General features: G+C 42.5%; 1 protein-coding gene across 1 annotated transcript; it reads right to left on the bottom strand.

Annotated features, from left to right (window-relative positions):
- Positions 1–7,547: 7,547 nt before the first annotated feature.
- LOC119331565 (22.0 kDa heat shock protein-like) lies at positions 7,548–8,521 on the bottom strand. Its single transcript, XM_037604728.1, has 2 exons — positions 8,370–8,521; positions 7,548–8,259 (listed from the first exon to the last, which is right to left on the bottom strand). The coding sequence occupies exons 1-2, from the start codon at positions 8,470–8,472 to the stop codon at positions 7,835–7,837; spliced, it is 528 nt and encodes a 175-aa protein (XP_037460625.1). The 5' UTR covers positions 8,473–8,521; the 3' UTR covers positions 7,548–7,834.
- Between the last annotated feature and the right edge of the window lie 6,721 nt (positions 8,522–15,242).

Below are 15,242 nucleotides of genomic sequence, written 5' to 3'. Positions count from 1 at the left end.
ATTTTTCCCCAACTGTAACCCTAGATCCCCTTCCTCCACCTCGGTCGTGATGGCATTGCCCCAATCGGCCTCTGTACCCATCCTCGATGAGCTCATGGGGGAGATCTTCCTCCGCCTTCCTACCCTAAACACACTCTCCCGCGCCTCCTCCATGTGCGCCACATTCTACCGCATCATCAAAGGCCGCACCTTCCACCACCGCTTTCGCGCGCTCCACCAGCCTCCCATCCTTGGATTCATGGATGCAACCAGACTCCGCCCCACCCAGGCTCTGCACGCCTCCGTCCCCGCTTGCCAGCGCCATCACCCTGCGCGCCGGGGATTTCTCCTTTGTCCCGACCATTGTTTGTACCTCCTTCTAAGCCCCGCCCACCGAGGAACGCCCCCGCTAGTGCCCTTGCGACTCCCGTAATGGTCGGGTCCTCCTCGATTAGATCTCCCTCCAACCCCGTGCGTCAACAACTGGAGCTACTCTGAAGAAGTCTCCGAAGTAAGCATCCTCATTGAGATTAGGGAGCTCATTGACTTCTTTGATGAAGGTCGCCGCCTCGCATGGACCAAACAGGAGCGTTGCAACACCGCTAACTTTCACCTTGCTATCTGTGACCCCCTATCCAACATATATGTGGTGCTTCCAACCATACCTGAGGAAATGATTTCTAGCCGCGAGATTACCTTTGGGAATTTGAACACGTGCTTGCTCCCAACACCAGCAACGAAAACAAGGAGGAGCCCTTCAAGGTGATATGCATAGCAAGATACCAAATGAATCTCATCCTCTTTGTCTTCTCGTCCACAACTATGCAATGGTGTATGGTCGAGTCCCCCATCCTCCCTTATTTAGATGACATGGTCTATTTTGACTCTGTACACGACTGCTTCTATTGGACACATTTTTTGGTTTTGGAGTGACCATTTGATGGTGTCGGACACACACACTTTGAATTTTTCAACGGTCAATTTTCTCACCGGCTACCATCGGCACCTCAGAGACATTGACCCGAGCTTTGATCATCGGTGTCCAAATGTAGTTGTGGTGGGTAGGAAGGAGCCATTGAGATGTTTTCTCTTGTTTATCAACTCGGGTATGCTCTCCACCATACCACTCTGCAGGATAATTCTCATGAATGGAAGCTGGAGAAGATCATACAACTAGCTAGGAGTATCATGACTATTCCATGTCCATTGTGGGTGCAGCTGAGGGATTCTTGTTCTTGCAAGGAACTCCGCTTGGCATTGAGTTTGAGAATGTTGATTATTACTAAATGGATGAAAAAACTTGTGGAATTGCCAAGGTCTGTACGAAGATGGTAAATTTCTTTAATCGCAGACGCGCCACCCCTACCTTAGCTTCTCATGCCTATTATCAGAACCAACTATTTGATCAACTGGTACGCGTAATCATAGTATTTTTGTTGTCATTGGTTGCAATTTGCTTGTTCTACTCACATGGTTTAGTGCTATAGGTCTTGATTGCCTTGTAAAACTAGCTAGGTGAGGCAGCCAATTCATGGTTTAGTTTTCCATATATGTTTAACAATTTTATCTTATGAGGGCCTCCATTTATGAAAATAAAAAGAATACATACTACTTTGGAAAGATAATCTTTGTTGTTCCATATCTTAGGAGATAAAATGGCTTTCACGCTTGCATCTTCATATGGTGCAACTTTAGTCATACTTTGCACTTATACAAGAATGTTCAAACCAAGAATGTTGCATAAACTGCAAGTTGATGTTTGAAGGCTCTTTATGAGCTTTCCTTATTTACAATGTCCTGTTTCCAAGAAAAGATATGGTCACTTGTTATGGTCTGCTAAATTTTCTGTATATTGTTTCCAAACTACAATAAGATGGCTCTAGGATTCTTGCGGGGGGCACAAATAAGCAGCTTCTCTTCCGTTATTCTTAAGCTATATTGTACTATGCAATTTAGTGCATGCCTCATTCCTAAGAAATTGGGATAGGAAAGATTACCAGCTCCTTCCTAAGAAACTGGGATAGGAAAGATTCCCATTGCATCAACTGTGGTAGCTTCAAATTTCTATCTAAATAGATGTCTGCAGATTTAAGCTTGCTCTCTAGTTGCTCTGATCTTTCTTGGGTCATACACCTGGAGTTGGATGGCAAAATTTCAAGATGGTGCTGATTTAGTTTGATATGTCTGTATTGTGCATCATATGTACCTATTGTGCTTGCTACAAGGCTTGCACTTATGTTTGAGATTGGCGGTCAGGTTATGTTAGTCATATGGTCTATCTGCAGCTGAGAGAGCTAGCTTTTCTCCGTATGAGTGGATGAGTTAGTTAATATGTTCCATTAAGATTTTTTTGATGAGTTCATCTATAATGCATGTCAAATTGTGGATGAGCTGCTATGGTTTAGTTTCTACAGCATTGCAAACATAGAGCTTGCGAGCAGACTCTATAGCCTCCATTCTCCATGGGGCATGTCTGAATGGTTGTGACTTCTCTTTTGCTTTTCCTTGATATGCCTTTTGCTCGTAGCTCTTTATGTGTAACGTACGTTGTTTTAGAAGTGCTCAAAACTTTTTTTTTGAATCATACAAACATTTTTTACATTGTATAACATTTTTCAAAATGCCTCGTACATTTTCTTGAAAAGTGTGAATAGCTTGGAAATGTCAAATAATTCTTTTTGTATGGTTCAAACATTTTCTAAAACTTGAGAAAACTTTTTTAAATAGCATTGACACTTTCTAAATGTGGGATGAACACTTTTAAAAATTAGATAAATGATTTTTTCACAATAATGTTCTATGGTTTCAGTTTAGCCATCACACTGTCTTAACTAGTGTATTTGGCTTCAGTTTAGTGTATAATTTGGCTTAGCCGTCACTCTGTTTTCAGTAGCGAAACCAAGTCTTGAGTTAGTGCATCCACCCTGTCCACGTTCTACACACGTTCATCACTTGCACTTGCCAATGTATAAATCCGTTTTTTCGGGTTGTTCGGGTACCCCAAGTACAAACCTGAATTTCAGATTTTTAGATTTGCTACCCCGTTATGGTGTTCCGGTTCGGGTTATATAGGTACAGGTTTCTGCTTCGTGTATCGGGTTTAATGCCCACCGTGACATGCGACCGCTACACTTGCTTGGCTTGTTGCGCAAGTAAATGCTTTGACCCAAGCGTGGCTAAGGAGGCACACGTCTGCAATGACCTAGCATACGCGCTTATGTTTTTTGAACTTTTTCTTTCTCTTTGATAAGTATTAGTGTGCTTGGGTAAAAAATACTATAATATTTTTTCCTGTCATTTTATAATATGGTTCACACAGTTTTCTAAAAAACTGTTCGCATATTAAGTTCTATGTATTTAGAAGAACATTGATAAAATTTAAATATTATTCATGCATTTTAAATAAATGTCCATGACATTTCATATTTTTTATATATTTTAAGAATTAAATTGTATATTAACAATATGCTCATAGAATTTAATAAATACTCACACATTGAAAACAATATTCATGAAATTTTAAATTTCATTGCGCAATTTTTGAAAATGTTCACCCAATATTTTTAAAATTAAAGATATAATATTTAGTCACTAATGTTTTAAACTTTTTCAAGATATAAATTTACCACATTAAAAAATGTAGACACATTGTTGAAAGAAAATATTCATATATTTATAAGCAAAAAAATTATTAAGAGAACAAATATAAAATGGCAAAATTTTAAAAGAAGTTAAGAAAACAAAGAAAAGAAAATAAAAGAAAAAGGATTGAAAACCTGAATAACAATAAAAGAAAGTGGTCCACAAAAAAACTCACATACACAAATGATTGTCGTAAACTCGTTTCCGACATTCAACCGAAAAGAAGGATAACCAAAGAGAAAGACGACACAGAAAAAAACAGAAGGATAATCACTGCCACACTTGCTACTGGGCCACGGCCCACTTCATTTCTTCTTATTCTGTCCGGGAGAGCGGTTTTTATCTTTTTCGGAACCTTCTAGAAGGTTCCTTAAGCAAGTTTTCTCTTTTATTTTTTATTTCTTCTTTTTCTGTTTTCTTTTATTTTTTCTTTTGCCATATTTATTTTTTCCTCTCCTTTTTCTTTTTCTTTTTTTCCTTTTCCCTTTTCCTTTTTCCATTTCTGTATTATATTTCTTTTTTTCAAAATTATTTTGTGTGTTGGGAAAATGTTCGAAAATTTGTGAATATGTTTGCATCAATTGTTCAAAATTTTAAAAAATGTTTCCGCTTTCGAATTTTGTTCAGAAATTCAAAAAATGTTTGCTTTTTAAAAAAATCTTTGTGCTTTTTCAAAAATTGTGCAGTAGTTTGAAAAATGTTCCTGTTTTCAATTTTGGTTCAGAAATAAAAAAATGTTCGTGCTTTTATCTAAAATGTTCCCGTTTCAAAATTTTGTTCAGATATTCAATTTTTTTTGAGAATTTAGAAAATGTTATTGCTATTAAAAATTTGTTCAGAAGTTCTAAAAATGTTCCTGTTTTCAATTTTGGTTCACAATTTATAAAACTGTTCGTGCTTTTACGAAAAATGTTCCCGTTTTAAAATTCTGTTCAAAAATTCAGAAAATGTTCTTGCTATACAAAATTTGTTCAGAAGTTAAAAAAGTTGCTATTTCAATTTTTGTTCATAAATTCAGAAAAAAATCGCAAATTTGAAAAATTGTTCGGAATTAAAAAAAAAGGCTGCTACAGTTCCAGGCGCTACAGTACAAAAATGTTCGCTTTTATAATTTTCAAAAAATGCTTCAGAATCTGGCGCCGATGTTAGTTCTTGAATATTTCGGGCTGTGTCCTAGACAACAACTGCTTTTTTTTGAGACAACTAGACAACAACTGCTGTCATCTCCCCTGGCTAGCTACATGCGCTCACGAGCGGGAGGGCGGGAGTTGGATCCCTAGCTAGCGCACTTCATTTTTTGCGGGATTTTCAGTTTGCGCCGTTTGCTACCGCACCCGCAAATGGGCCGGCCCAACATAGCGTTGTCTGTGAGTTTGCTCGGCTATTCGACGCAAAACGCGTCGAATAGGAGCTCCCCAATAGTCCAGCGAAAATCCTATTTACCGCTCTCTGCAGCAAATTGTCAACTAGCCCATAGAGCTAGTGGCTTGGGCCGACCCAGTTAGTATACATTGATTTCCTATTTTAGGTCTAAATTTTCTTGTTTTGGGAAGCTTTTGCTATGTTCTCGTTCGGTTTTTGTTTCCCTCTATTTTCTATTGGTTTTTAGCCATTTTCGTTTTTAGGTTTTCTTCTTTAATTCTTTATTCTATCCTTTTTTAAAATTTTGACTTTTATTATTTTCATCTGTCATCTATCTCTTTTAGTTTTTATTTTCTTTTAAGAGTGTTCCCCGAATTTAAAAGATGTTTTGGTTGTTTGAAAATGTAAAAACAATATTCACAAACTTTAAATATATTCACACTATTGATAAAACTTTCACAAAACAAAAAAGTTTGGAATATTGAAAAATCCATTCTTTTGTTTAAAGTTGTTAATATTTTCATGTTAGTAATTACAAACCGACTAAAAACTAGAGTAAACCAAAAGGCCATTAAAAAAGAAAAAAAATTGTAAAACAACACAATTCTTTGATCGGCACAAACAACACCGGAAAAGCTAAGTGAGGTGAGACCTATAATAGTCGAGAAAAGCGTTGTGCCTCCGGAGCGCATGTAGCTCAAGAAAGGGGCTATGGGTGCACCTTAATTTTTAGTGATAACTTGTCAGTTAACGCGAAGAATAGGAGGTCCTGAGAGCACCAGACCCCCCGAGCAGCCCTACAATATGAATCATTCTGGTGGACCCATCATCCTCCCGAGCGCACTTCTTTGACACAATCTTGAGCCCATTTGAGTAGTCAAGCATTCGTCTAGGCGAGCTCGCTCAGGTCGGCCCATGTAACACACTTCCCTGCTGTGTGTATTCTTCTTGTTCTTTTTTTTGTACCGGTACTGCAGCGATCTGATTACTGTAGGAGTCATTTTTATTCTGAGCATTTTGGGAAATATGAAATTTGTAAAAAGTGAATATTTTTGGAAAACATGAATAAATATTTGATATTTCCGAACATTTTATGAAAAAATGCGATTTTGTTGGAAATTTATCGATTTTCTTAATGTGAGAACAAATTAATTTTAAAACTTTTTAAACATTTTCTGAACTTTGAAAAAAAATTAGGGACCACGAGTATGTTTTCTTTTTCAAATTCTTAACATTTGGTGGAAAGCATGAACATTTTTTTGTATTTGTGAACTAATTTTGAAACTGAAATTCTTTTGAAAACATCATGTATTTTTAATTGCTCATTAGTAAATATTTTTTTTGCTCAGAAATAAGATTAGCTTTTGAAATTCCAAACGATATCTAGAAACCCCAGCATTTTCTGAAAATGCTGAACATTTTTTCAAAGAAGAAAACTTTTCGAAATTCAGAGCACTTTTTGAAACTAGTAAATTTATGAAACAAACAAACTATAAAAACCCAGAAAAGCCGTTGTATGAGGTTTCCAAAACTGGGACCAGAACCCCTCTGCCTACCGCTGAAATGGGGCTACTTGGTCAGTCGGTCGGTCGTCCGTGTGTGAAGCGTCGGTGGTCGGCGACAATTCGACGCAATGTGGATCACACACGAAACACGCCCATTTGAGAGACCGCGACAGACGATGACGGGCCGCGGTCGGGCACGTGCTTGTGCGGCCTAGCCTTGTTTGTAGTGCTCAGAGAAAGCCCACGGCGTTCGAACCTGAAAATCGAACAAACCGGAGCGCGCGAGACGGCCACAACCAAGAAGGGAGGGGCATGGTAGGCGGTGGTGCGCGTCGCCGCCTCACCGAGCGCAGAAATGAGTTGAAGAGGAGCTCATTGACGGCAAGGTTGAACGTGGTCACCTGCAACCACTGAACCACCTACACAGCAACACATATCAACTGCTACACACTTCTCACATTGCTTGGTCGAAGGAGGGCAACCGTTGCAAAATTGAACTTCAGTTACCACAATTAATTATACGCCCAGTTAAGCTAGCATACTAGTATGAACAAACCCAAGCGGTCGACCAAGGTGCTCCTGAAATTCAGAGATCTGAATCTGACATCTCGAGGCACCTACAGCCGGTTCAGTTCAGTTCAGTTGGTTGCTGAAACATAGACAAATCTTGCCTTTTCAAATACTAGCTTATAAGATTCAAATAAACAACTTAGGTGATCCATATACAGACAAGAGAATAACTTGCATAAGAGAAGCGATCATTATAAGGACACACTGTCTGCACTCGTACTCGAACGCTGTTATTACAAACACACAATGTAAATGAAGGTTCTAGCTGAAGCACATGGTACTAGATGTCTGGGAATACATAAATAGGGTGGCCGATCACATCACTTGGTCTTCTTGCTGCTGTGGAGGAAGAGTAGCAGATCAGTAAATCACAGGATGCAATGCAAAGGACATGAGGTCATGAGCTAATCACAAGTTGGCGTACAAGTTTTACAGACCTTAAATGATACTATAGTCTGTGGTTACATTGAACTCATTTCAGATCATCAATGCAAGAACTTTTTTTTTTTGATAAATCAATGCAAGAACTTGATACAGAGCCAGTAAAGTGGGACCATATGTAGTAGTAGTATATATGTCTTTATATCCGATAGTGGTTGATATCTTGAGACCTGGATTTGAACAATCCCGCGTTCCAAATCCTGCCTATTTACATGGTTCTTATTCCCTTTTATCAGCGGAGTATATGGAAGCGGATCCTGTGACGTACTAAATGATTACATCGATATGTTGTGCTGTACGACTGTCCCGCTGTGCGTGCATGTGTGTCGCTTGCCTCATTCGTTCTTGATCTGCCCACCGCTCTGCTTGCTGTTGGCGAACGCGACGAGCCAGAGGAGCACGACGGCGAGCACGACGTTCAGGACGACGTATCGGTGCTCGCCCAGGCTCTTGGCCAGACGCCACGCCGGGTGCTCATCGGCCCGCCACGCCGCCGTGTGGCCGCCGCTCCAGGACAGGCCGGCGTCCTCCTCTTCTCGCAGCGCGTCCTCTTGGCTGTCGTCGGTGGAACGGGGCACCTGGACGTAGAGGACTCCCTTGTCGAGCTGGACCTTGATCGCCGCGGCGTCCAAGACGCCGGGGAGGTCGAACCGCTTCAGGAAGTGGCACCACTGCCGGCCTCCGTTGAGGGCGCGCTCGCCGCCGATCTTGAGGCTCCCCGACGACTCCACCTGGACCTTGAGCTGGTCCCTGGTAAATCCTGCAACAACGGGCATGCCGCATGCGTGTCGATATGCGAGAACATGTGTGGAACGAGTGGGTTCAGTTCCTGCATGCAGGAATGATGGCAAAAGCAGCATGCAGCGGTACCTGAGACGTCGACGATGAGCGTGTGGAACTCGTCCCCATGAACCCATTCGCTGCGGGGGTCGACTTCAGCCACGACGCGAGAGCGATGCCCAGCAGCCTCCATCTCTTGCTTTGCTTTTGCACTTGCTCCTATCGTTGCTTGAATGCGAGCCGAGTCGTGGTTGGATTGCAGCTTGGATACATTCATATATGTATATATAGACGTGAGAATTTTACTTGAGGACCGAGGACGTGAGATGAGAGAGATACCATATCTGCGGTGGAGACGAAGGAAAGGAAAGGATACCTCACCTTGCCTTGCCGGACAGCATGCTGAAATTTATATATACGTGGGTCCTATAGTCTACTCTTACCTAGGTGATTTCCCTTGCTTGAGTGTAGGTCTTTTCCTTGACCCTGAAGTGGTGCCATGCATCTCCTTCTTCTTCTTTCTTTTTGTTCGAAACTTGATGCAACTACTTCCATTTCATAACTTAAGGCATCTTTTTATTCGGAATGTTCCAACTTAAGCCATATGAATGGAAAGGTAAGCTTAGGGGGGCAGGAATCAGGATAAGAAGATTCAGATGGCTGATGAATCCTCAATGGAGTGTCAGGTTGCGGATATATCCCCCTTCTACTCTTTTTTTCTTTTTGATTTGAAATGGAGGCCAAGCTTTGGCTTATTATATTTATAAATTAAGTTCCCGAAAAAATGTATAAATTAAGAAGAGCATTATTTTGAGGAGGCCCAACACCTCAACAGGAAAATACAAAGCCTACTCCATTGAGGATTTGATAGAAGATATGGTGTCTCACTGAATAAATTAGTGTACATGAGCGATATGTGTCCTGTTTTTTCTGTGGTTCACTTTTGATTTTTGAATACAATTCACTCCCGGTTTTATAGTGTGTTTAGACCACTAGAAAAATAGCACGGTACAACGTTCTGAGCAATGCCTCACTAAATAAATTAGTGTGTAATGTCTCGCTTTTTTTTAACATAGTACAGACACACCCTACCCGTATGAGCACCTTCGAGAGATTGAGCCATCATATCATATTGAGATTTACAAAGTCATCGTAGGCGCCTCGTGGTCGACGGGAACGTCTTTCCCCACTGAAAGCGCATCACCGGAAATCCTGAAACAAATGCAGGAATAATGCGACGATACCATGGTCCAATACTTATATGTACACATTAAGCACACATAAAACACTATAAGGCAATAAATCCAAAATGAAATACTAACAAGCATTTGTGTCATCTTGTGAAGGAGATAAAATCACGAATTTCATTATAATATTGAAAAGGTTGAATTATTTTGCTTATCCTATGTTGTCATATGTCAACATATTGTATCATATAACATATTGCAGGAATGAGACTCGTATTCAAAACAAATTTGTTTGGATGTCAAGATATCTTACCGTAGCATAACCTTCGAATTCGGAAATGGTTTTGGTTGCACATTATCCAATCCACTTTCACTCCTACTAGATTGGATCAGAGTTTTGTCCATTTGTTTTCCTCCTTGATGGATTCTCTTTGACCTCATCCGCATCGTCCTCTAATAAGCTCCTTGTTGTTCTTGCCGAAGTTGTATCTTATAGGTGGATCACGGTCCTTCTCCTTCTTTCCTTGCTCATGACACCCTTCGAGAGAGGTGGGACGAGCATTCTATATGACAACATCGCAGAGAGGATCCCTGAGGGTAGTCTGAGCATGTCAACTAGGTACAATGCATGTGTACGACAACTGGGAGTTTGCTTTTCAGTTTTAACGGAGGAAGTCAACAGCACTCACCGGAAGTTTTTGGTCAAATAGAGGGAGACTAGGATATGTCTGAGGGAATGACGATATGGGGCAACCGAGAGTGCTATCGCGAGCAAAGCGGCCTGATCAGGCACGGGCAGAAAAGTAATTATGCTAGTTGATTTCAAGTCTCGTTACGGTAGAGAAGAAACCAAGGGTTGCTTTAAGTCTACGGATTTGGTCGATATCAACCCTCAGTAGGATGAGAGTTTCACCGAAATACTCAATGGCGGGCTGGCAAAGTCACCAATAAGGAGGTGCAATCAATACAGGGTAAGATCACCAACGATTAGGTAGATATATGAGGACACAGGGTCACCATGACACTGTTCATTATTACACTCAATACATTCCCAGGAACACCATTAAGGAGCACAACATTGTTGCCACTGCTAAGGAGAGATCAAATCCATGCACATCATGCGTTCCTGAAGCCATGGGAATGAAGAATCATGTCCATCGTAGACCAACTGACTGAATCAAAATCGTGTCCATCATAGACCAACTGACTGAGTTAAAAAAAATCATAAGATTCAGCTTCAACACAATCATGGTAGTTTTTCACAAACGATAGCTCCAAACAAGAAAAAGGAAAAGATTCCCAGACCCAGATCCAACACAATCATTGTTTACTGTTAATTTCATTGTCTTTGGCTCTTTTTGTTTTGTTCCACAGTCATCTTCTCAAGTAGAAAAAGAAAAATATGCCCAGAACCAGATCCGAACAATCTCCAGCTCACATCCATTGATACATGTACCACAAAAACTAACCAAACACATATATACACATACGCACTTTCAGGTTGAGAAGAAACATATATATGTTCACTTTCAGGTTGAGCAGCCCACAACTATGCAAACAGTAAACATACAACAAGTACTTTTAAGTAGCATGAAAACAAGAACATAGGCAAGTGAAATTCTGTAGATTGTCATGTGCCATCTTGTCAGCAAGGTGGTCACATATGGTGACAACTCCACGCTATCAAAACAGCGATCACTTTGAACTCTAAAAGTTGATCTGGTGATGACTCCTCTGAATCTGGACAAACATGACAGGAGTTTAGACACCAGAGAAGAAACTTGGGTCCAAATTCAAGACTCTTATACAGGCTAAAAGGAACAAATTATAGGAGCTTAGGTAGCACATATCACATTGTTAATACTGGTCTCAGCTGAATCTGAAATGTGTGACTGCAAACTCTCACTTCAATGTGCTTAGAATTGGAATTTGAAACACAAGTTGGAATACTAGCCAGACAGAGGCCCATCAACATGTATAAATAATACACTTTAAGTCATGCAAAATTGGAACATAGGCACATAGAAGTACAACAAAATTCAACTGGAAAAGGGAAAGAAACTTGGTGTATTGGTAGCGAGAACCAAGTGCCGTCCCAGTACAAAAGTGAGCGAGTCATAAAAAGGACAGAAGTACAAAATTCACCTCACAGAATTATGCACAAGCACCTGAAACCACCGCGGCACAGTGACGTTTTCAGAATCTCTCATAGTTGGGGGGAAAGACCCAACTTACAAATGTACATCAGCTAGCTCTACCACGGTTGTTGATTGACTGAAACTTTTAGTTTCACTACCACATTCTTAGGTACAGAGCAGGCACATTGATGTTACAGTAACCGAAGGTAGAAGTTGCATGAAAACAAGAACAACATACACATGACGACAGCCAAGTGAAAATACTATAGAGTGGTACGTGCCAACTTGTCAGAAACGGTGATCACATCTGCAAGAACTGCACGCTATCAAAACCACCGTTGCTTTGAACTCAGAAAGCTGATCTGATAACGTCTGCACACTGAATCTGGATAGACAAGACAAAAAGCTCAGACAACACAGAAGATCGTCTGCCCAATTCATGAATACTACTAATTCAAGAGTTATACAAGCTTAAAAGATTAAAATCTTAGGTATTTAGGTCGTATCGCAAAAATAGCGTAATATTAATCTCAACTGAATTCGAAACATGTCACTGCAGGAACTTACTTTAGTGTCTGCAATACAAGTGGGATACATAGCCAGACATATTAAAAAGAAAGAAAGAAATAATCTGGGGGTTTTGCTTTGAAATTAGGAGGACAACCATGATATGAGGATCAAAGAGTGGTGGAGAAATCGACTGTGATAAAGAAGAATTTCAGTTGATTGACAACGATAAGCGAGTAAAATATATCTTATGAGGTTGATTTCATATAGAACACCACGACGAGATAAAATTCCAGTCGCCTGTGCAATGATAATTAAGCACTCCCTTGATCTTACAAGGTTGATTTCAGATAAAACAACATCGTGAGATAAAATTTCAGTTGCTTGTGAGCATAAGTTGTTCTTAATTTAGAGCGCTGACTCAGGATCTCAATTCTGACTGTACTAGTTATGCAGGTTTATCACAAAACAACGACACGAGATAAAATTGTATATGTAAAGCTGACTAAAACAAAACTTTTGTGCCACCTTGTATCTATCAAAAAGAAAAGTGTACAAAAGGGAGTTGCGCATGACTCAAATGAAATTTCTCAAGGTCAAACAATCAAAGGTAAACTGGGTCTACACTTGTATTACTTCTACATTACACTGACCATCAAAACTACTAATAAAACTATTTGCCGCGACCTAGTGTTTTCGTGGTTAAATGAAAATTTATGCACAAGACAGTCATGGGGTGCATGATTTTTTTCCTCTTACTAATCTCATTCTCTTAAAATGTCAATTGTTAGAAACAAACAATATAATCAGATTAGACAAGTTGTGCAATAATTATAAAGGGAAGGGGATAAACATGATGCAAAAGTTTACCACTTCAAACTGTCCGTGGAGGCAACAGTGATGGTGGAAAGTTGGTATATACCCCAGTTTCAAACAAGTGGGCATATATCATTATCCCGGGCAGCCAAGTCTTGCATTGTTTCGCACAAACCCTCTGTAGCTGTAATGTCTTGATGTCCATTGTGAAATACTCAATGAGTCGAGGTGAGCCCGGCAAGGCTTTTGTCCTCATAAATAGCAAACATCTCTCTGTTACAGCTTTGATATAACACCGGTACCCAGAATCTAGTGAGATTGTCTTCTCCATTTGCCACTGGCTTGGGCTCTCGCCTCTGTTTCGTACAACGGCATAAGTGAGATCAGATGCAGTTTCACCATGGAGACCAAACATGCCGAGCCTGCCTTCCCCTGCCTCAACAATGGCCACACCTTGTGTGCACCATCCTCCGGGTGGGAGGTTGGCAATGGAGAACTCCATCCTTCTAGTGTCAAGCACGAGCAACTGCTTCTTGTGGATCACTAGCCAGTCCCAGTAGAAGCAGCCATAAGCATAATGGCGCCTGAGATAACAAGAGTTGGTCCGTGACATCGTGGCCGAGTCAACCATGTCAAGGGCCAAATCACTCCAAAACATGCATGCGGCAGCTTGCCATTGTCCGATGCTCGAAGAGAAGACGAAGGCAGCCACTTTAGTTTTGCCGTGTGCCAAACAGATCACCTTGAATGCCATCTCTTCCTCAGCCGCCATCTCGTCCTTGCTGAGGGGGACGAGGAAAGGGCTGGTGAGCAGGCGATCCACCATAGCGGCTAGGTCGTCAGGCAGTTGGGGAAGCAGGACGTACCGCCGGTGCAATGGGTCGCAAACCGCGAGCTCCCGGAAGACTCCCGGCAGCCCATATTCTTCGAACCCGCGGGAGAGGAGGACGCGGCCGTCGCGGACGTCCAGGTTTAACCAGCGGAAGTGGCCGGGGAGGAAGGAGAAGGTGAAGTCGGCGACGAGGGCGAGCGCGCGGGCTGCGGGAGCGGAGGGGTGAGGCGGCAGGGCCGGGTGGAATCCGTCTCTGTCGAGGAGCGCGAGGATGAGCGGGGCATGGTGGCTGCGGAAGCTGACGAGGAAGGAGCCGTCGGTGACGAGCCGGCGGAAGGAGACACAGGCCACAGAGGCGCGGGCGAGGTCGGCCGGGTCGGACAGCCGGAGGAAGATCTCCGCCAGGAGTTCGTCGGGGATCTCCGTCAGCAGCGATGCGCTTTTCTTCTTGGTGGTCGCCATTGGCCGCCGAGGAACCCTCGGCTGGGCGAGATCGGGAGGGCAGGAAGAGCCGTGTGCGGCGGTCGGTGCGACTCCCAGCTCGAGGGGAATTTTCTTCTGTGCTGACGAAATGGGCCACGGCCGGTGCCAATGTGAATTTTCTTCTCTTCTCAGGCCCGGCCGGTATCTCAGTTTTTTTTAGAATTGTCAACAAAAACAAAAGTCTGAAAAGTGCTTTGTCTAAAAAAAAAAGACTGAAGAAGCAGACCCAGCACTCTCGACAACTTCCAAATTTTATGTCCCTGGCTCGTCATCTCGCACATCGATGATGTCCTCGGAGCATCTACAGCCACGGACAGCAAATCCGACCTCTCAAACGCCTGCAGACGTGTCCGCAGGCATTGACCCGGCACGCCTTAAATTTGTCTCTTCACATCCGCGTATCTCATATCCAGTACCCTATATCCATACTATGCATGCACATGATGAACTACTCTACATGATCAAACAACATACAAACAAATCGGCATGAAACAGAGAATAAAATGCACATAAACCCACTCTACATCATCCAAAAGGTCGGCACAGTTCATCGTCGGACAAGTTCAAACACTAAAAACGATAATCAGACATAAATAGAGGCCACCTTCACCATTTCCTCGCCGCCGGCCCTTTGCCCTTCCGGTCCCCGGCGCTACTGTAGGAGTCCGCAGCTGGGGGAGGATTGTCCGATTTGTCGAACGAGGAGCCGTGGTCGTCGTCGTCATCGGAGGAGGACTCGACGATGATGAGGGCCATGAGGCGATGGACGACACGGTCATGCTGGCGCCCGAGCTTGGCCAGCCGAGCCGCCTCCGTCGCCTTGTCCCTCACCTCCCGCTCGGACTGCTCCATGGCAAGCTGGAGAGCCTTCACGTTCTTTCGGTGGAGCCAGCGAGCACCTGTCTCCGTCATCATAAGCGACCGGCGGTAGACCCACTGGAGGAGCCGCTCGTCCTCGTCGGGCTCCGCCGGCCCACGCCGGCGGCGGACAGAGCTCTGG

Source organism: Triticum dicoccoides, chromosome 7A (assembly GCF_002162155.2).
Source record: "Triticum dicoccoides isolate Atlit2015 ecotype Zavitan chromosome 7A, WEW_v2.0, whole genome shotgun sequence".
Classification (NCBI taxonomy): Eukaryota; Viridiplantae; Streptophyta; class Magnoliopsida; order Poales; family Poaceae; genus Triticum; species Triticum dicoccoides.
This window is presented reverse-complemented; position numbering and strand designations above follow the sequence as displayed.